Source organism: Balaenoptera acutorostrata, chromosome 2 (assembly GCF_949987535.1).
Source record: "Balaenoptera acutorostrata chromosome 2, mBalAcu1.1, whole genome shotgun sequence".
Taxonomy (NCBI): Eukaryota; Metazoa; Chordata; class Mammalia; order Artiodactyla; family Balaenopteridae; genus Balaenoptera; species Balaenoptera acutorostrata.
The window spans coordinates 146408183-146431353 of record NC_080065.1 but is presented as its reverse complement, the minus strand read 5'-3'; the positions used below and the strand labels follow the sequence as shown (position 1 = coordinate 146431353).

The 23171-nt window shown below is 39.5% G+C and overlaps 1 protein-coding gene across 9 annotated transcripts in view; it reads left to right on the top strand.

Moving 5' to 3' along the window:
• Positions 1 to 23171, top strand: part of PWWP2A (PWWP domain containing 2A) — a 91565-nt gene that overhangs the window by 57376 nt on the left and 11018 nt on the right. For 2 of the 9 annotated variants that reach the window (XM_057540870.1, XM_057540868.1), the window contains exons 1-2: positions 1125 to 1805; positions 19102 to 20066. In XM_057540870.1, coding sequence (XP_057396853.1) covers positions 1204 to 1805; positions 19102 to 20066 — 1567 coding nt within the window. In that variant the 5' untranslated portion in view covers positions 1125 to 1203. Of the gene's footprint in view, positions 1 to 1124; positions 1806 to 2918; positions 3121 to 6850; positions 6931 to 9210; positions 9312 to 19101; positions 22066 to 23171 lie in introns of those variants that run through there. The other 7 variants (XM_057540872.1, XM_057540866.1, XM_028163799.2 and 4 more) reach the window with 7 other exon arrangements.

Here is a 23171-nt window from a genome sequence, read left to right as displayed (position 1 = left end):
ATGTTGGCAACTTTTCTCTCCTCGCTCCTGCAGGCATTTTCAGTGCTTACAATCTCTTCTGGAGAAAAGGCTCACTCTGAGCCTTTTGAAAGAAATAGGTTCAGTAGATTCTTCCAGACAAAACAAATCAAGAAACTTAAAGTGGGAATAGAGAAGTAGGGGCATTAGAACGCTGGAGAGGCTTTTTTGCACCTGTGGCATACGAGCGGCAAGGAAAGATAAAGGCTGAAGCAAGTAACCAGGTGCGACCACTTTCCAGTGAATTTGGGTTGAAAATTGGTGTTCACGTGGAAGTTCAGCAATGCCTCTGTACTGCTCTCTGGAACATTCATCAGCTTAATCCAGTGTGCATGGTATCCTTCCTGTTTTCATTAGCATTTTACTACTTTGAAATAAGTAGGTGCATTGTTCCTAGAAAGTGGAGAGAACTCAAGGAAACACCCCTTGTGTGGGAGCTGAAGTGGCTGCCATGAGGTTATGGAGAACGTCTTGCACATCATTCTATCCCCAGCACCTAGCACAGTGCCTAGCATAGTAGGAGCTCAAATACTGTTTGTAGAATTAGCTTCAAACTTTAGTTGTTCTTCCCAAAGAAGCCTGTCGTGCCCACACGCGGCTGCAAGCAGGTCCGCGCCTAGAAATAACATTTATTCTAAGGACCTCTGCGCAGAGATTCTTGGGAAGCGGTTCCCCTCCCTCATTACCTCGTTACTCCTCCCCTCCGTAGCCTTTGAAAGAACAGGCACGGCACGTGATTCCGTCCTTTATCCCACCTCTGAAACCCTGGCTGATAATGGGCAGGAGCATAGGCCAACCATAAGACTATATTTTCTCTTCCATCCAATAGAAAGAGGCAATAAGTATAAGGCTCAGCTTTTGACTTCCCCCCGCCCCCTTTGAGCACGCCTCCCACTCCTCCTCTAAGATTCGACATTTGACAACTAGTCTGGCCAATGAGAAGTTCCTACTCTGTATGGGAGGGATGGACTGACTGGATGATAGACGTCCCCACCTGGCCAATGGAGTATTGCAAGGGCGGGAGGGCTGTAGGACAGAACCAATGGCGCGGTGCCAATAACAAGTATCGGGGTAAGGGCGGGACAAAACTGTTCGGTGAAGGGAGGGGAAGGCCCAGGGAACCAAGCAGCGCTGCCGCCGCCGCCGCTGTAGCCTGAGTTGGAGGAGGGAGAAGCCAGGAAGAAAATGGCGGCCGTGGCTGCAGAGGCGGCAGCGACTGCAGCGTCCCCCGGGGAGGGGGGCGCCGGCGAGGCCGAGCCGGAGATGGAGCCCATTCCCGGCAGCGAGGCCGGCACTGACCCCCTCCCGGTCACGGCCACTGAAGCATCTGTGCCGGACGGCGAAGCCGACGGGCAGCAGTCCTCTTCTCAGGCCGACGAGCCGCCGTTCCCGCCGCCGCCGCCGCCGCCGCCGCCGCCGCCGCCGCCGGGGGAGCTAGCCCGCAGCCCGGAGGCGGCGGGGCCGGAGCTGCAGCCTGAGGAGAAGCTGCCCGCCCGGGTGGTGGAGCCGGCGGCAGCCGCGCCACAGGAAGGGCCTGGCCTTTCACCTTCCCCTGCATCGCCGCCCGAGGAGCCCGCGGCTCCCGAGGAGCGCCAGGAACCGCCGCTGCCCCAGCCCTCAGCCCCGGCGCTCGTGCCGCCGGCGGGCGGGGACTCCGCGGTGTCGCAACTGATCCCCGGCTCGGAGGTGCGGGTCACGCTGGACCACATCATTGAGGACGCGCTCGTCGTGTCGTTCCGCCTCGGGGAGAAGCTTTTCTCCGGGGTCCTCATGGATCTGTCCAAAAGGTACCGCGCCCGCCCCCAGCACGCCCCGGCCCGCTCGGTCCCCGGGAGGGAGCGAGCCTGGGCGGCCCCTTCACGCCGGGCTCCCGCCTCTCCCGCGCCCCGCCGCCTGCGCCGCCCTCGGGTCCCGCGCGGCGTGTGGCGCGCGCTCCGAGTGGGGCAGGCGCGCGGGGCTGTCAGAGGGCGGTCCCTGGCCCAGGTGGGCGCCTGCGAGGCAGGTGTGCCGCCGGGTGGGGGGACGCGGCTGCTTGACGGGTTCGTGGGTCTCACCCCACCCAGCCCCGGCCTCCTTCCGTGACCCGGCCCTGGCTCACCCACACTGCGGCGGGTGGGTCAGTGCAAAACGCAGAAGGATTTTCGCAGAGAACGCGGTGCTGGGTAGGGGAGATTGCTCTGTTCTCAAATTAACCTTTAACTTTAATGAGGTCGGAGAGAGGGGTGTGTGCATTGGGGTTCCCAAAAGGTTAACTGCCACTCCTTATAAAGGGAAGAACATTTATTAAAAATGAGCTCTTCGACTATTATTCTTACGGTTAGAACTAATTCCCCCTAGCACATTTGGCTAATTGGCTAATGATAACTTTTAAGAAAAGTCTAAAGAAGAGATGGGATTTTTTTTTAAACCTTTAATATCAAGATGGTGTGGTATAAAAGTGTTAAGATACTAACTTCTAAAACCGTAGATACAGTTTAAATGGTTGAGTTCACCTACAAACCTCGTTTTAGCATATTTTCATTTTTTAATTTAAATTGTTTATGGGCATTGCTTTAAACAGATGAAGATACTCTGTTCAAAGTCTAGAGTTAACCTTTTTATTCTCTTCTTTTGCAGATATGAAGTGCAGAGACTCCCATTCACGGCTTTCCATTCTGTTTCCTGCAACAGCACACACTGATGGTATCTCACCTGTTTAGAAATGGCTTATTTTAGTATGTTTTACTTGTAACTGCTTGCCCTCCCATCAAGACACAAGAATCTTCTCATTTGGGGAAGAAAGCCATTTAAAATACATAATTGAAGTATGGGAAAAGATGGGAGCCTTTACAGTTACTTCAAACATGGTTAAATCTCAAAAAATTTTTTTAATTAGTTTTTTTATTTTTAAAGAATTTTGGGTTAGGACGTTTGCACTTTTGTTTTCAGTATTAGAAAGCAGAATAAGACCAGTGTGCTTTCTACTGATGTATTTAATAATAGCAAGAGAGAGAATGTGTATGTTCGTTCAGTAGTGTGTATGCTATTGAATCAAACAGAAGCGAAGGCCAGTGATTGTGTGAGAATCTGGATTTCAAATCTGCAAAAGGAAGGTGCAAAAAGGTAAGTTGTTTCTGGGAATGGAATGGACAGTGCTTTCCTGTTTTGAGGTGCTCGTTGTCTTGGTGTTTTGTTTTTTAACATTTTCTTTCATGGGGAAAGCCACTTGTTTTTTGAGTTTTGGTCTGTTTTACCTACAGTGCTTATAAACAGCAGCTTCTTTTGTTGGGGGTGCTATTCTTATTATGAACCTTTTACAATTTAATGTTTTGAAGTGAAAGGATCCTGTCATTAAAGTATTTTTTAAAACACCATTAAGGGAACCATATCAACTTTTCATTCAACAAATATTTATTGAGCACATCTGTATAAGGCACCCTCCTAGCTCTTCTGAATATTATATGTATGAGACACAGTCTGTGCCTTCTAGAAGCTTATATGCGAGTCACACACATTGTGGAAGTGGTGAGGAAATACAGCAGTGTTTTTAAAATTTAGCACTTCAGGGAATTATTGTTGGACCAGTGATTGACTAGTTGAGTATCTTTTTTCATAATTTCATATAATTTGGAAAAATAGATCTGCCAATATATTTTGTAATCTGTGCCACGTTGATTGCATACTTTATGCACAGTTTTGGGGTTAACCGATGATCCAGGAGATAACTCTTTACAGACTTTACCAAGACCGTGACTGTAGTCATCAGTTGCTTTAAAAATAGTTTGTATCAGGAATTCCCTGGCCGTCCAGTGGTTAGCACTCAGTACTCTCACTGCCCGGACCCAGGTTCCATCCCTGGTTGGGGAACTAAGACCCCGCAAGGCAGCACAGCCAAAAAATAAATAAATAAATAAAAAATAAAAATAGTTTGTATCCTATTTGAATTGGCCATTGAATGAAACCATTAGGTAGAAATAACAAGAGCTTCCTCTTATATGGGAAAAGAATATGAAAAAGAATAGACATATGTATATGTATAACTAAATCACTTTGCTGTACACCTGAAACTAACACAATATTGTAAATCAACTATACTCCAATATAAAATAAAAATTAAAGCAAGAGATTCCTATTGAGTGCCTGTGAAGTACCAGGCTTTGTACCACATGCTTTAATCTTCATAACTCTGGTGGTATTTTTCATTTATATAGGAGGAAATTGAAGTTCCTTCAATTTGGCTAGCTTGTAAATGGCAAAGTAAGGGCTCAAATGTAGGTTGATCTGATTCTAAAGCCTATGCTTTTTCTAATTTCATATTAGGAAGGTAGTTGGGCTGGCAGGTTTCCTGTTAAGCAGTAAGTAAAGAATTGCATATTTCTGAAATATAGTGCTTATCTTGATGTTAATAGCTATATGGGATAATACAGAGGTTGTGTATGGGTGTTGGAGCCAAACAGATTCTTCAGTCAGCTCATAGCCATAGACGCTGCTCTGGAGTCTCCCCATTTCCTTAGCTTTCTACTGCGAATGTAGTAGGCTCTGAGGTCTTGGTTCTTGCCTCTTCAGTGAGATAATCAGGAAAGAATTAACATTTGGGAGGCTACTAGGTGCATCAATGTATGTGTGCTTTTCTCCGGTCTTCCAAGGGTCCAGTTATTGCTTTTATTAATTTTTTTATTCTGACATCATGCACGGTACAGAAATGTCTTAGGGTTGTCCAGCATGTAGAAAAAGTGTTTGATCTTAGAGTACAGGATTTCATATACATGTGGATTGATCAAGAGTCTGCTTTTGTAAGCATTTGTTGGACATTCTTCACCTTCCTGTTATATTATTTTTTTGCCTTATTTTTAGAATTATTTGATTGAAGAACACATTTTTGAAGAAACTCTTTTTGTGGAAAAAAAGGAGCAGGACACATGTAATTTAAAAAAAACCAAAACGTAAAGAGAAGAAAATGGTACTAAATAGTAGATTGATCTGGACAGTGTCAGGGTACTTGGGTGCTGACTTCTAGCACCTGCCTCTTCAATTAACACCATGACTTTGAGCATATCTCTGTGCCTCGCTGGGCTTCAGTCTCTAGTGTGTATGAGGCTAATTCATTTTGAGTTTAGGCAGTTCACTTTAAACACAAATAAGCAAACAAACTTAATGCCTCAGTTTATATAGATAAAGTGAATAGGGTGACCAGGTGGTCTGGTTTTCCTGTACCATCCTGGTTTGATTGTTACCTCCTCCTTTCTTTATTCAAAGTAGCTTGCTTTGGCAAATAAATGACTTGGTCACCCTAAAAATGAGGATATTTGAATATCTCGTTAAAATGGATTTTATGTAGTGGAATATTTATTTGAATGCCTTTAAGTTGAGGCATGCATTCTCTATTTTATTCTAGGCCTCTCCACTGTTGTTTTATACGCAGCCCTCTTAGGTAGTTTAAATTACCTGCCTACTCCTGAATTCATTAGCAATGTCTAATGACAGTAGTCTAATACTAGCAGATAAAGTAGACATCAACTAACTCACAAATTCAGCCTTGGTCTTCCTATTCTCTTTTCTTCCTTAACCTTACGCTTTTGAAATTTTGACATAGGTACATTTGTTTCTTCATTTAGCATTATATAATAAGCATTCCTTCAGGTTGCTAAACTGTCTTATTTTAGACAGAATAATCAGTGGTTGTACCATAATATTTGTTTAATTTTCTTATTATGGTAAATGAACATCCATGTATTATGTATTATGGTAAATGAATGTCCCTTGCTTCGACATTTATCAGCTGTTAGCCAAATGTGTTTCATCCTATGCCCACCTCCAATGGATTATTTTAAAGCAAATCCTAAACATATAATTTTACCATAAGTATTTCAGTAGAGATCTGTAAAAAGATAAGAACTTTAAAAATTTAATTGTACTACTGTTGTCACACCGAACTTAATAGCAACAATTCCTTTACATCATCATGTGCAGTGTCTCAAATTCAACATCTAAGTTTTGTTCAAATTAGAATTCAAGTAAAGTTTATACATTGCAATTGGTTGAGAAGTTTCCTAAGTTTTTCATCTGTAGTTCTCCTGCCATTACTTTTATTTCCTTGCAGTTGATTTGTTAATCCATAGACTTTTTTTGGTAGAATTTTCCACGTTCTGGATTTTTTTTCCGATTGCATCCCCTTGGATGCATTTCCATAACGTTTTAAAAATAGGCCTTTTTCCTCAAGAGCAAACAGAAGGGACAACTGTAGGTCCCCTAAGGGCCTTGTTTTGGGTCCGTAGGAATGATACGATATCTCTTGCCTGCCTGCAAACTTCTAGGCCTATCCCTTAAACACACCTCCAACTTTAGTAATTCCAAACCTAGAAAAATTTAACCAGCCTTCAGCCCAGTCCTCTAAGATGGTAGTTTCTCAGTCTTCTCAATCTGTTCTTGAAGGGACATATTTAATGGGACCTGTGGTTTCTTCCTACAAGAGGGATCATTTAAACTGTTTGTTACTGTTCTCTACATCTTTAAAGTTATAAAGCTGCTTTGAAATCCTGAAAAACCTTTCTGATTCCATTTTTTTTGGTACCTGATACGAATTAAGGGATCATGAAGTAAATGCTTATGCTTAAAAACCCTTGTGCATTTTAATTTTGTGGTACGTGCTTATTAAAGGTTGTAGCTGGTTGTATTTCAGAATTGATCTTTTACAAATAACTGCCTTTTCTGTGTGTGTATGCGGGTTTCATTAAAAAGAATTGAGGTGATTTCTTTAGAAATCTTCAGATTTCACTAAGTTCTTAAGACAAGTTGTAGATTTACTTGTTTTTTAAGGAAATATAAACCAAGACAATGATTTTTTTCTTTACAGAGATCATGAAACGTATGGTGCAATAGCCCTACTTTTGGTGGGAAAAATATACAGCCATTCTGGTGAAGCAGTGAGTAGTGGTATGAGTAGCTTCTACTAAGCGTCCAGGTTGAGAATTTAGGCCCTCAAGTAGTATGCTTGAATGATTGTGTTGAGTTGTACCTATTTAAAACACTTTTAATATTTTTTGATGATTATTCTGCTTATACCGGAAGGTGTTGATAAAAGGTTTCCACAGTGAAATCGCGTTGAGACAAGTGCTAATCACTTGCTGACCCAGGCAGCTTTAGGACACCTACTGCTGTACTAGTATATACAGTACTGAGAGTGAGCTGTTCATCACTTGTTGGACTGCAGTGATTTATTTTTTTTGGAAATGATTAGTTGTTGGACATTAAAAGTCTAGTTTGGGGGCTTCCCTGGTGGCGCAGTGGTTGAGAATCTGCCTGCTAATGCAGGGGACACGGGTTCGAGCCCTGGTCTGGGAAGATCCCACATGCCGCAGAGCGGCTGGGCCCGTGAGCCACAATTACTGAGCCTGCGCGTCTGGAGCCTGTGCTCCACAACAAGAGAGGCCGTGACAGTGAGAGGCCCGCGCACCGTGATGAAGAGTGGCCCCCGCTTGCCACAACTAGAGAAAGCCCTAGCACAGAAACGAAGACCCAACATAGCAATCAATCAATCAATCAATTAATCAATAAAAAAATAAATCTTTAAAAAAAAAAAAAAAAAGTCTAGTTTGAATGTAAAGAATCTGTGTAACATCACAGTATTAAATAAATTTCATGAACTAGGTAACTAGATGTGTTACACACAAATTATGCCAGGTATGTTTTATTGGAGTTGGGTCTCTAATGAGGTTAATTTTCAGCCTTTTATGTGTAAATAAGACCATACTTCACAGTGTACTGTTTTAAAGCAAAGCTCCTGATGAAACTAGGTTTAATCTTCCTAAGATCAGTTTTTCTGTGGGGGGCCATTAAAGAATTTGTGTATTATGTGTTCATCTTCTCTGTTATGGCTGAGTTAATTTCACATGGATTAAAAATGAAAGATATTCTTAGCAGTTATTTGTGCCTCTGAAGTGCATCCTTATTTCTTGATATTTATTCGTCCTGTTCTACCTTAATTCCCTAATTAATTCAGGCACACCAGCAGAACAGAGGTTGCTTTAGTGGCGGATCTTGCAGGAAAGTGGAGGTTAAGTTATACTCTGGGTGGATTTAATATAGAATGTTTTGGCTAAACATCTTTTGGGCAGTTGTTCTCAAAACAAACGTGCTTAAGATTTCTGAGCTCCACTCCACCAGTTTGTTTTTAACAAGGTGATTCCCATGCAGATGATTCTTAGAACATATTTGGAGATAATTGACTTCTAGGGGATAGTTTCGCCAAAATGGTATGAAGGTAAATGTGTTAAACCTGTTTTTAAAGTTATTGGGTAATTCGATTGGAATGTAATTATAAAGTAAGCAATACATATGGGTATGGGCCACTTGGGTGGCAGATCCAGATACTTTTTGTAGAACTGGTAATTAGACTTGCAAATTTTTTCTTAAATCTGGCTGCCCACTAGAAATTTAAGTAGTCCATAATTTTTGTCTCTCTCCCTTTGTACCAAGTGGCCTTAAAACAGAATAATGGTTTTTTAGCTTTTTAAAACACATACCTTCTATAGTATTTGACTTCACTTTTCTGCCTAGTCCCACCATCTAGGAAGGTTGCCAAGTTTTACTTTGTAATTAATAATAGCTACTATGTATTTCCCACTCCTGTTTTAGGCACTGTGCACTTTGTGTACATTGTTTCATTTTCTCTAGAAAATCGAATGAAGTAAATTCTGTTAATACCCATTTCACAGATAAAGACAGGAAGGCTCAGAGAGATTAAATTGCCTAAAACTATAAGTGGTAGATATTAGCAGGTGTATCGAAGATGCCTTTTTGCTTATGGAATAAGATGAACAGCTGGGAGTCACAGCAGTTTGTGAGAGTTACATTTTGTGTTTGAATAGGAAAGCACTGAGAAATTGAAGATGCTTTTCTGAATGATATGCAATTCTCTAAGGTTTGAAAACAACCCTGTTCTAATTCTAATACATTTCTATACTTTGCCATTACCATGTAGCTTATGACTTGGGTGGGGAGTTACCCTGGTAGGTAGAAAGGGCAGAGCTCTCTGTTCCTCACTCAACCAGGAATAGCCGCTTGGTTTTAAGATAAGAATTGCTCTTCAGTTCAATTTAGTGAATTCTTCAGGCATTTTTGAAAATGGGGTTTCTTCTTCATATATGGTCCTAGGTCTTAAATGTTTTGCCTTGGTGGGCCTGGCCCTGGCAACAGTGGAGTCCACTTCGTCATGGGAGGAATCACAAAATGTCAGATTTGAATCTTGTTGAGCACGAGATCAGCATTAAGTGCTGGATGACTGAATTGGAAAAGAATTTAAAGACTAACATATAGTAAGTTGTTGGACAACCTGTTTTTGGTAAAATAGAAATAGTGAAATAAATTGAATAATTTGCCTTTTAGAAAAAGTCCATCTGTTGAGAAATAACTTAGACCTCTGTGTGGTAGACTCTGTTGGACATAATACAAAAGAAATATCGAAAGTACATAGTAATCATAATGGAAACATAGAGAACTTAAAACTGCTTATTGGTGTCTTAGGGCCAGGACCAAGGGAATTCTTTTCAAGTGTTTGAAAGCGGTGATGAGTATTTATGTTAATAATTAAAAAGATTCTTTTATATCAGTGTTCATTTTCTTGGGAAAATGTCAAGTATCATTCTCTAAGTGATGCTGTACAAAAGTGAAGTCAAGATCTGTCTGCTCTTAAAAGTATTTTGCCACTTTGTGGTCATTATCATTTTCTTGGATGGTTTTTTAAAAGAAGAATTTACTGTTAGGGAGTTAAATAATTTGAGTACCACACAGATGTTGTGACTATTTTTGCTTTTAAAAAGGCTGAAGCGTCAGTGTTTTCTCTATAGTTGTTTCCATCTTTATTTCCAAAATATCCAGGTAAGTTGTTTTTAGAGGATTGTTTGAAGGTACGTGAGTGGGAGCTTAAAATCTGAATTATTCGGGTTTAACTTTTTTCCCTCCCTCCAAAAGCAAAGCTATATTTATAAAAGGGGATTGTATAGACTTTTTAAAAGATTGAGTAAATTCTTACGGTTACAGAGATGTTCTTTTAAGACTTTTATGCAGCCCGCCCTCAGTTAATTTTAGAAGATACTTCCTGGCATTCTTGTTCATAATTGGTGGATGTTTTGTTTGTACGTTGATAAAGTCATCCTCCCTCCCTCCTCACCCATTTGGGTACCCACAGTCCCTGCAGATTGCCCTTGTAATACTTGGGGCTTTTAATTAAAAACACTATCCATTCACTTAGTTAACAGAATTGAGTATGTTTTAATTTTACTCTAATAATAGTTACATGTATCAAGTCTGCTTACTGTGTACTAGGCTGTATGGTAAGCAATTATGTACACTCTTAATTAATCTTGAAGTTAATCTTGACAATTCTGTCAAGTTACTTAACTGCAATTCCAATATCCAAAAAGCTCTGAAAACTGAACCTTCTGTTAATTTTTTGGTGGCAGACCCTAACCTGACTGAAATTATGTGAGCATATTGTATGTATTTATCCCATTTAGCGTGAATGTTCTTTCATTTCATTTTACTGCTGAAATAGTAATACGCTTGATGATAGGTGCTTATTATCTTTTGAAAACTGGGAAAATTCTGAATTCTGAAGCCTGTTCACCTCCATGGGGTTCAGAAAAGAGTATGTGTACCTGTTAGCTCCTCCACTTCCTTAGTGGGGGCATGGAGCTGGAGGGAGAGGGGTTAAGTAACTTGAAGTGAGGGGAAGCAGTAATAGCAGTAGTAGTGGTTAAGAACGTGACTTTGGGCCGACTGCCTGGCTTCATGTCTTGTCTCTACTGCTCACTAGCTGTGTGATCTTGGGAAGGCCATTACACTCTGTGCTTTAGTTTCATTAGCTATAAATTGTGATGATTACATCAACTGATGCAAATAAGTACAGATTTAGAATAGTGCCTGGCACATTGTAAATGCTATATAGTTGTTAACTAATAATACTTTTATGAAGTAGCTACTAAGTGGCAGCACTAAGATGACAGCAGCTATTATAGTCACTTAAATGGGTTTGCTTGAATAGCCACTCAACCTAAATGTATTGTGGCCTACAGTATAATCTGCATCTTCAAAATACCTTGAAAAAGTCTGTGGAAGCTTCAGGTAATACTGGTGAAGTATAACTTTCCCCTTTTAATAAGGAAGGATGACATTTATGTTTTACGAGGGAATGAGATAACTAGGAGTTTTGTGATGGATGGTAGGGGTTGTGTCTCAATCTTTTCTTCCCAATACCCCTTGGGGCAGATGGCTTATGAGGAAATTATGGGCTTTGTCATGAAGAGAAAGTTATAGTCTCATCAGGGAAATTTAGTCCTTACAGTCTCTCTGCTTCTTACATGCTTCTAAAACATAATTGAGGGACTTCCCTGGTGGTCCAGGGGCTAAGAATCCAACTTCCAATGCAGGGGACTAGGGTTCGATCCCTGGTCGGGGAACTAAGATCCCACAAGCCGCAGGGCAACTAAGCCCGCACAAACTAAGCCTGCACGCTCTAGAGCCCGCCGGTCACCAGCTACTGAGCCCGTGTGCTCTGGAGCCTGCACGCCACAATTAGAAGCCCTCGCGCCGCAACGAAAGAGCCCACGAGCCACAACTAAGACCCGATGCATCCAAATAAATATTTTTTTAAAAAACCATAATTGAGAAGGGCTCACATTTGAGAATGACATACTTCAAAGTTAGGGAAAGGAAGATGTTTTTGTGTTGTTTGTACTTATTAAATGGTGGGAACAGACTAGTACAGCTAAACTTTTTAACGAAGTGATGTACACTTTTGGTCCCATCACTATATATTTAATCAGAAGCCTTCACTGGTCTTGTCTTTTTAACAGACTAGTATTCTTTTTTTTTTTTAACATCTTTATTGGAGTATAATTGCTTTACCATGGTGTGTTAAGTTTCTGCTTTATAACAAAGTGAATCAGCTATACATATACATATATCCCCATATCTCTTCCCTCTTGCGTCTCCCTCCCACCCTCCCTATCCCACCCCTCTAGGTGGTCACACAGTACCCAGCTGATCTCCCTGTGCTATGCGGCTGCTTCCCACTAGCTAGCTGTTTTACGTTTGGTAGTGTATATATGTCCATGCCACTCTCTCACTTCATCCCAGCTTACCCTTCCCCCTCCCCGTGTCCTCAAGTCCATTCTCTACGTCTGCATCTCTATTCCTGTCCTGCCCCTAGGTTCTTCGGAACCATTATTTAGTTATTTATTTATTTTTGAGACGAGTATTCTTCATCCATCACACTCTTACCTAACCCTCCCTTATACACTCACCAACATGCCCTCTTTTTCCACCAGATGGTTATCTGTATTTTGTTGCTTGTTTAAGCCTCTGAATCCTTACCTGTCTCCTATGGAGGGGGCTGTTTGCTGACTGGTAATTCCTACGCTGCATCTTTTCACCTGTTGGCTTTTCTGCACCTGCTCAGTGTTTCACTTTTTTAAACTAACTTAAGTTGGCTACCAACATTCAAAAATGGGCAACCAGTCTCTGCCTCTGCTGTTTTGCTCTTCACTTAACCTGTTTGGACGCTTCCAGGTGTAGTCAGTTTCCTGCAAAGCTCATTGCCTAATCACTAATCCTCGGTGCTTTCTTTCCCTCTAGTCTATAGCCTCTTTTGGCAGTGACTGTGGTCTCACCTACTACAGTTAGGTCCTAGGGTTGGGACCTAGTTTTATACTGTGTGACTAATTAGCATACTTGTATTTGAATAGATTTTGTGCTTAATGGTACTTCAGGTGAGTTTGCTGGCATTTATGCTTAAGTAGAACAAATCTTTTTTATATACTTTCTTTGCTTGAAAATTTTTTTTTTTTCTTGGCCATGCCACAGCATGTGGGATCTTAGTTCCCCAACCAGGGATCAAACCCGTGCTCCCTGCAATAGACGCCCGGAGTCTTAACCACTGGACTGCCAGAGAAGTCCCTCCTTGAAAGTTTTGATGGAACTGAGATGTAAACTGAATCTAAGATTATACTTTTAAAAATAATTTTTAAACTTTATTTTGAAATAATTTCAAAGCAGAGAACTCAAACTCTTTATCTAGATGCACTGATTTTTACCATTTTGTCACATTTGCTTTATCATTCTTTATATAAACATGTTTTTCCCTTGAACTATTTGAGAGTAGGTTGCATACATCATTCTCCTTCACCCCTTAATACTTGAATATTTATTTCCCAGGATCAAAGATATTCTCGTACATAACCACAATATAGTTTTCAAATTCAGGAAACATTGATAAGAGAACTTTTATCTGTTTTGTAGCCCATATTTCATTACTCTGTCAACTTTTCTCAAAAATGTCCTTTAAAACTTTTTTCGTCCAGTAAAAGATCATGTATTGCATTTAGTTGCAATATAATATAGAATATATGTAATGGGGACTCTTTCTCAATTTAGGGTTGTCTGGTACTTGCTTAGGAGAGGCTCAGGTTATACATGCAGTGTTGTGTGCTCGGGCACCACATCTGAGGGCATGTGATCTTCGTGTGCCCTCATGGGTGAATGGTCACTTGAGTCCTTCCTCAGGTCAGGGTGTTGTCCTGTTATTCTCCAGTGTAATTACTATTTCCCCTGGACTAATAATTCCTTTACTACCATGGAAGTATACTGCTTCTCGTCAAACTTGCCCCTCTTCATTAGGTAATTGACAATTAAAAACATTTTTAATTGTGGTAAAAAACACATAAAATATACCATTTTAATCATTTTTAAGTGTATATAGTTCAGCAGTGTTAAGTACGTTCGCATTGTTGTGAAGCAGATCTCCAGAACTTTTTATCTTGCAAAACTAAAATTCTATACCCCTTAAACAACTCCTGATTTTTCCCTCCCCCAAGTCCGTGGCAACCATTCTACTTTTTCGTTCTATAAATTTGACTACTTCAGATATCTTATGTAAGTGGAATCATACACTATCTTTTTGTGATGGACTTGTTTCACTTAGCATAATGTTTTCAAGGTTCATACATGTTGTAGCATGTGACAGGATTTCTTTTTGAAGGCTGAATAATGTTGCATTGTATGTATGTACCACACTTTGTTTATCCATTTGTCTGTTAAGAGGCATTTGGGCTGTTTCTACCTTTTGGCTACGGTGAATGCTACTATGTACATGGGTGTGCAGATATCTCTTTGAGATCCTTTTTTCTCAATTATTTTGGCTATATACCCAGAAGTGGATATGCTGGCTTGTATTTTTAATTTTTTGAGGCATAGATATACATTTAATTTTGTAAAATTTTCTATTGCATGTAGCTATTGAACTAATTTCATTCGTCCTGAGATTAAACTCTGCCATAATAACCAATCTTGCAGAGATGCAATGTGAACCAGGATAAACTTGCTTCACAGTTTTCCCTCCTTTATGATTGAACCTGTTGCTAATTTAAGGAGTGAGGTAGTTTCTGAAAACATCTGCTTGAAATGAAACACATCTAGATATTTTTTTAAATGAGTTAGTTGCATGTAATTTTTTCCTACTGTAGCATCTTTAAGAGAAAAGAATTAAGAGAGGGAAAGCTTTCTTTTTGTCTTTCCTTGATATATTTATTGGAGGGAGGTTTGGTCCAGAAAGAACACTGGGGCCTGTCTCAACTAACCCGCCTGAACTTTTTTTCTGAGCATTTGTTTCGCATTTACGTTAGCTGAAGATTCTTTTTCACAGTGATTTTCTCTTGCTTTGACACAAAATAACTAGTAAGCCCCAGTATTCTCCCTCCTCAGAATTTTGACACTCATTACTCCTAAATTATTAAGATGATAGCTACTTTTAAAACTTTTTATAGATTCACAGGAATTTGCAAAGATAGTGCAGAGAGGTCTCTTGTATACTTTACCTAGTTTTCCCCAAAAGCTATTTTAAATTAAGCCATAATACCTGAGTAATTTTCCTTTAGAATTTTTGGGTACAAAAAATTGTAAATGGGTAAGGGTTAGAATGAGTCACTAATACATTAATAAATACCCTCATGCTGCACAAATAAGGGGAGGGGAAGGAGCAGAGATAGTTTGAGTCTTATTACTCAACTCATGGAGTATTTGTAAAAAGTTCTTTTAGGAAAAGCTCAAGCAAGGGACACTAGTCAGCTTTCCACATCTCCACTGATCATTAAAATCTTCCTCTGCTGAGGTCACTCTTTGGTGAGCATTCATATGGGGCATAAATATCTTCACCTTAGAAAAAGCTAAAGCAGACATGCTTGCTAAAAATTTAGATCCTGGGTTCCACCCTAGGAGAGTCTTACCATCCAGTCTTGGGGCAGGGCTTAAGAATCTCCACTTTCAAACACCACCGAGTGTTGTTGTGTTGCAGATTTCCCTGACTGTATTTGAGAAATTAGATTTTAGGGGTTTTAGGAGACATAATTTTGCTGCTACTTTATATTCTTTTTTTTCTTAATTTATTGTATTTATTTATTTTTGTCTGCGTTGGGTCTTCATTGCTGTGGGCAGGCTTTCTCTAGTTGCAGCGAGTGGGGGCTACTCTGAGTGGGGGCTACTCTTCGTTGTGGTGCGCGGGCTTCTCATTGCGGTGGCTTCTCCTGTTGCGGAGCAGGGGCTCTAGGTGTGTGGGCTTCAGTAGTTGTGGCTCACGGGCTTAGTTGCTCCGCAGCATGTGGGATCTTCCCAGACCAGGGCTGGAACCCGTGTCCCCTGCATTGGCAGGCGGATTCTTAACCACTGCACCACCAGGGAAGCCCTACTTTATATTCTTATTAAGGTAATAGTTTCATAAGTCAGTGGCTTTCAAACTTTTGAGCATAGTTACAAATATATTTTATCTGTAGACCCCTGTATATACATATATACATGAAACAGATTCATTGCAGTTACATATATTTACACTGTTTTTTAATTTAAATCATAGCTGTGACCCATGAAATTTGATTCCACAACCAACCTCTCCACACTCAGTTTGAAAACATGGCCATGGTATTAAATGTTGTCCATGGAAGGGTAACAGAATGATTACTAAGATGGAGTAGGACACTGATTCCCCTTTTCCTCTTACAATAATTTATCCTTCTGGTCTTTGAGGAAGTTTTATTATTAGTTAAAAATATTTTTCTACCTAGAGTCTGTCATACAGAGTGAAGTAAGTCAGAAAGAGAAAAACAAATACCGTATGCTAACACATATATATGGAATCTTAAAAAAAAAATGGTACTGATGAACCTAGTGGCAGGGCAGGAATAAAGACGTAGACATAGAGAATGGACTTGAGGACACGGCAGGGAGGGGGAAGCTGGGGCGAAGTGATAGTAGCATCGACATATACACACTACCAAATGTAAAATAGTTAGCTAGTGGGAAGCAGCCACGTAGCACGAGGAGATCAACTCATCCACCTAGAGCGGTGGGATAGGGAGGGTGGGAGGGAGACACAAGAGGGAGGAGATATGGGGATATATATATACATATAGCTGATTCACTTTGTTATACAGCAGAAACTAACACAACATTGTAAAGCAATTATACTCCAATAAAGATGTTAAAAAAAATTTAAAAAGTTTTTTTCTGCTTTTGCCAATCCACTACCCACAATTACCAGTCTTTATTTCCCCCTTTTTCTTTTGGTGCCTGCAGTTTCCATTCATCATTACACAATTAAGTGCCTCCCTATGTTATTAAAAACATTTAATGCTTGTATTTTATATGCTTAAGAAGGAAAGGCAAGGAAGAAGAAAAACCCAGAAGTGAAATTAATGTTCTTATTAAACTCCATGAAGGTAGACATATCAGATTTCACAGCTTATGTGATATAAACAGCTTTAAAGTAATTGGCTGGATCATCCTCACATTGAAATAATGAATTAGAGATATAGAAAGGGTCCCAAACTCTGGTAAATTATTAGTTGAAAGTAAGATCATATTACTTAAATGAAGTAAATTAAATGAAGTTCAGCCAAGAAAAATGGCTAACATTTGTTGACCTATTAATCCTCCCCTGAATTCTCTAAGGTAGGAAATAGTGTTACTCCCTTTTACATATGCAAAAACTGAATTTAGAGAGGTTTAGTACTGCTTGAGGATACAAAGTTGGTAAAAAACTTTTAAGATGCTCGAGGTTTAGTTATTCCTAATAAAAGGAAGGAAATTTGTTCTCTCAGTTATGGAAACAAGTGAAAGTATAAATGGGGCAAAATGATGGCTTCTTATACAAGTTAGAAAATTTTATTGTTAATACAAATAGTGGTCTCACCTCCTAAGTTATATTGTTTTATGCAGCTCTAGATTAAAACACAAAAATAACCTCTGTCTTCCTGTCACCTTGAAAAAGTGGTTGTTGAGCACCTCCATATAAGCTAAGGCCAGATGCTCAAAGTGCCTTGCAGTTAAGTAGTCAGGAAGCAACACTTGGGTACGAAATACTATGCTAGAATAGAAAGCTACTTATTTATTTATTTATAATTGAAGTATAGTTGAGTTGAAAGCTACTTTTTGCAGAGTTTGATATAGTGGGGAATGTGTCCGTCCTTTGTGGATTAGCCCAGACCCAAATTTGTCCCACTCTAGGTAAAAAAGGCTTTCCTCTTCCTTTGTGGTTTGTATTTGCTAAAAGTTGTTGGTTTGTGGTAGCCAAGCTAACAAGACTTCAGGAAGAAAACCATTTAGGCGTTGGAACCAGATGTCCTGGTGTTGGCTCTTCCTATATCCCTGCCCAAGTTTAGGTGTATCTGCAGCCCTAAAAACTTAATCTCAAGATTTCTTTCCAACAAAGAATTCTGTACCTTTTTGGGGACATAAAGACATTTTAGAGAATCTGAGAACCAAGACTCATTCTCCAGAAAAACAGAACTATACAAAACATTTGTATCGAATAATGTCAGGGGTTCTACCTGACTACTTGAAGCCAGTCCTTAGGTTCTAAGCACCTCTGCTTTAGAGGATTGGTGTTAGAATTGTATTGTGTTCAGTACTGTTTGACTCAATGAGTGCCTAAAATTAGCATGTACATGATGAAATCATTTGGTAGTGTGATTTTATTTTTATATGCAGGAGCCTGAGTATAGCAAGTTTAGATTTAAGGGTTCTTGATGTTTAGCCCAGGCAGATTAAACCACAGTTATTTCTAAGTCTAAATGAGAAACAAGGTTATTTGACCCCTGTTTTATTAGAAACTGATAATTGTAGAGATTTGTGTTCTATACCAGTGCTTTGCAAACTGGGTCTGGACCTGTAAGGGAGTTTTGAAATCCATTTAATGCATCTGACTAGCATCAAAACAAATGAAAATAGACCAGAGCAGAAAAAAATATAATTATGTATCACATAATATAAGGTCAAGTATTTAATGAAACTTTTGCTTAAGTGTATTTATGTGCATGCATGTATACATGCATAAACATTTTATTGGATTGCAATGTGAAAATATTTCTTAATGTATGATGTGATTTTAAAAAGCTAGAAAGCTATAGCTCTATACCTGTCTGCTTTTGAGGTTATTTGAGTATCTGAATTTCTAGTATTTTTGTGGTTTTTTTCTTGGGAGGGTGGCTGGGTTGGATGAAGGCCATAAGAGTTAGGGTAGAACAGTAGAGAAGCAAATGCCTTTGAATCTTTATAGTGTTTAAACAATAAAGTTGAGATGGGATTTTACTGATTCAATATTTTGGGGTAGTTAGGGCTGAATTTGTTTTGTGAAGCTTTTGAAAGCCATTATAACCAGAGGAAGATATGTATGTTACAAATTTATAGTTGCATTTACTAGACATGTTGTCTATAGTTGAGTGAACGTAATATCAAATGATATTAATTATTAAGCTATCTGATAGAACATCCTTACTGATTCAAGACTGGAAAGATCTATTTTAAATAACATCAGCTATTATGGCATTGCTTAGAGGAACTATTGAGTATTTCTTTTTGAGTGTAGACCTAAAATGTAAGCCCCCCAAAAATGGAGGGCTTTGGGACCCGGGGAGGTTGTCTGTAGGTTTTTGGTTTTGTTCTTTAAAGCGAAATAGTTTTCAGGAAAGGTCATATAAATAAACATTAGGTGGTGTTTCAAGAAACTGAATTATAGACACTAACTTAATGGCTTCTTTTTTCCTTTCATTTCTTTCAAAGGTTTGGGCCCCATGGGATCCCTGTGACAGTATTTCCCAAAAGGGAATATAAGGATAAACCTGAAGCCATGCAGCTCCAAAATAATACATTCCAAGAAGGGACAGATGTCAAGCGTGAAGTGAATGGTGCTGTTCCCGAAGACCCTTCTCCTGTCCCGCCTCCTGAGCTGAGCTTGGCCGAAAGCCTGTGGACTTCCAAACCACCACCTCTCTTCCATGAAGGAGCACCTTATCCTCCCCCTTTGTTTATCAGGGACACATATAACCAATCAATACCTCAGCCACCTCCTCGGAAAATTAAGCGACCCAAACGAAAAATGTACAGGGAAGAACCTACTTCAATAATGAATGCTATTAAACTACGACCCAGGCAAGTCTTGTGTGACAAGTGTAAAAACAGTGTCGTTGCTGAAAAAAAAGAAATTAGAAAAGGTAGTAGTGCAAGTGACTCTTCTAAATATGAAGATAAAAAACGGAGAAATGAAAGTGTAACTACTGTGAACAAAAAACTGAAAACTGACCATAAGGTGGATGGGAAAAACCAAAATGAAAGCCAGAAAAGAAATGCTGTGGTTAAGGTTTCAAATATTGCTCACAGCAGAGGCAGAGTAGTCAAAGTTTCTGCTCAGGCAAATACATCAAAAGCTCAGTTAAGTACTAAAAAAGTGCTCCAGAATAAGAACATGGATCATGCAAAAGCTCGGGAAGTGCTGAAAATTGCCAAAGAAAAGGCACAGAAGAAGCAAAGTGAAACCTCTACGTCCAAAAATGCACATTCAAAAGTCCATTTCACACGTCGATACCAGAATCCTAGCTCAGGTTCCCTTCCACCCCGGGTTCGTTTAAAACCACAGAGGTACAGGAATGAAGAAAATGACTCTTCTCTGAAGACAGGACTGGAGAAAGTGCGGAGCGGCAAGATGGCACCGAAGCCCCAGTCCCGCTGCACCTCTACCCGCTCAGCAGGTGAGGCCCCTTCAGAAAATCAGAGTCCCTCCAAAGGCCCTGAAGAGGCCAGCAGTGAGGTTCAGGATACAACTGAAGTGCTTGTGCCTGGTGAGCAGGATGAACCACAGACGCTGGGCAAAAAGGGCAGCAAAAGCAATGTCTCTGTTTACACGACCTTAAATCAAAAGAAATCTGACTCTTCCAGTGCTTCAGTGTGTAGCATTGATAGCACAGATGATTTGAAATCCTCCAACTCTGAGTGTAGTTCTTCTGAAAGCTTTGATTTTCCTCCAGGCTGTATGCATGCACCTTCCACATCCTCTACTTCCTCCTCTTCAAAGGAAGAGAAAAAGCTCAGTAATTCCTTGAAAATGAAAGTCTTTTCCAAAAACGTCTCTAAGTGCATCACACCAGATGGCAGGACCATATGTGTAGGGGACATTGTTTGGGCCAAGATATATGGCTTCCCCTGGTGGCCAGCCCGTATTCTTACTATAACTGTGAGCCGGAAAGATAACGGCCTTTTAGTCCGACAGGAGGCCCGTATTTCATGGTTCGGGTCTCCAACAACATCTTTCCTGGCTCTTTCGCAACTCTCCCCCTTTTTAGAAAACTTCCAGTCACGCTTTAATAAGAAGAGAAAGGGCCTGTATCGCAAGGCTATCACAGAGGCAGCTAAGGCTGCCAAACAGCTGACCCCTGAAGTGCGGGCTCTGTTGACACAGTTTGAAACGTGAACATGGACAGTAAGGTAGGCAAGAACCTTTGGAAGGCGCCACAGATTTTCTAGTCTAGTTAGGGATAACTTCTACGAGGTAGCTTGGCCAAATTGGAGAGAGAACTTGCATTCAGTTGGCTGCTTTTTTATACTTAACCTTACAGCCATTTTTAGACTGAGAAGCTTAAACTGAACAAGCAATCAAATTTTGTCTTAAGGAAGTGAGATTTTAGTATTTTTCAGTTTTGAAGTCTAAAACCACCCCAAGGCATAGGAGCCATAGCCTCAACTGAAAATGAATTTTTGCAGGGACTGTTAATTGCCATTTGTACCTAGTACTGTGTGTATGTGTATATGTATATACACACATGTAAATATATGTGTGTGTGTATGCATAGATACATACATGTATCAAATATAGCCTGTCACTGTGTGACACAGGTTGCATATCTGGGATCATAGTAAGGGCTGGTGAGCTAGGGGGAATAGTGAGGATATGTAATGACTACTTGTTTTTTAATTAACGAACACTTAGCCTTTCTATGTGCGTAATGGCACAGGAGTTTGATACTTAGATGTTTGACAAACTGAGATGCTTGCTGTTGAATTGCACACCGGGGAAATAGCCCAGTATTTGGGATTAAGACTGTCAAGGCTGGCTAGGTCTGAATCATCGCTCACTCTCTTGTCCAGTGGGGACTTAACAAAAACTTTCAGACTTCTGGTTTGGGAGGTTAGATAGGTTTGTCTTTGGATATGTAAACAGTTGATTGCTAAATTTGGTCAGATTTCTCCTGACTGGCTCTTCCTAAATTCTTAGGATACGTCCTGGTAAATTACACTTTGTGAATTAATTGTCATATATGTAATTGTTGCATTTTGGATGTACCTAGTTTGATAATTTTTAAAAAATATTTCCATTTAAGGTATCTGTTTGCAGGTCAGAAAATGAGAAAATGTAATTGTGTAATGCTCTGAAATGTAAAAAAAACAAGCTGTAAATAAAATCGACTAAATCCAAATTATTTGTGTGTGTTTCTCAAAAAGCTTTGAAAAATTTCAAGATGGTAGAAAATTATTCTTTGTAATAGTGTATAGAGGAGATGAAAAAAATCACTTATTTTCCTATTTGCCCTATCAGGGAATATATAATCTGAGCATGATAAAATTCAAATAAGTGACTAATCAATATATTCTTAAAATGAGGTTTTGTAGTATAGAGGTCTGATATGCTTCTAGACTTGAGACCCTCCTCCAGCCAATTTCTCATAAGTGTATGGATTTTACTTATTTCATTTTTAGCTTTAGTATTTCATCACATGCTTCTTTTTCTTTTTTTTTCTTTTTTTACATTTGTGTAATTAAAGTCAATCTCTTTTCTGCTTGATCTTCTGCCTCAGGTATCATTGTTTTTGGGGCTTGTAACTTAGCTCACTATTTTTCTACATGGTCCATCTGTCCCTAAGATTTGATTTCTTATTTTCCATTTTTAGCTTTGTATTGTTAGTGAAAAATCTGATTGATTGCCTGTGGAGGCAAGTCTGTCCCAAGATTTTTAAAGTTGCTTTCATATTTTAGGCGTCCAACTTAGCTTTTAAATGTGATACAATGTCAGTTTGACACTTTTGGAAACTTGGAACTTTTAAAGAGAGCAACTTTTTGTGGATTTCTAAGTAATGCAGTTTGAAATATCTTAGTTACTATGGACTTAATTATGAAAAGATTAATGGAGATTGAAAATCAGTAGTCTTCGGTCAGCTTCCTTAAGGTAATGTACCGATTTCTGCAAAAGCAAGTGGAATTTCTTCTGGGGAACTCCGTCAATGCTTTTTGATTATAATAAACACACAATTAAATGTTTCACTTGAATAGAACATATTCTTTCCTGCAAACAGAAATAATTATAGTATTTTAAAAATTCTTTGATTATAACAGGTTGAAAGAAGTTTATAGTGTGATTGAGGGGTTTTAAGGAAGTATCTTAAAAGATTTTCAGGGTATTTGTTTCAGATTAGTGAATTTGTTCATTCAGATATTTTTGAAAGTTTGAAATCTAAGGTTCAGGAAGATTTAAACCAGGCAAAGCAAAGAGCCACCTAAGTTATGTAATTCTATGGCTTTGGGTAATGATCCAGGTGAGTTTTATCCTAACATAGAAATGGTTTTGACAGTGGATACTGCTGATGTAGTTAAGTGCTTGGGCGAATGTGCTCTTACGCGATAAACTAAATTTGATTTGTTTCAGAAGCCATGGAGAAAAAGAAGAAAGAAAAAGATAAAATCATGATTGTTGAGTATAAAAGTAACAATTTGATATATTCCATACCTTTGAAGAAAAGGTTGAAGCATAATCACAAATGTGCATGATCTCTTATTATTATGCCAAATAATCCCTCTGTTTTAAA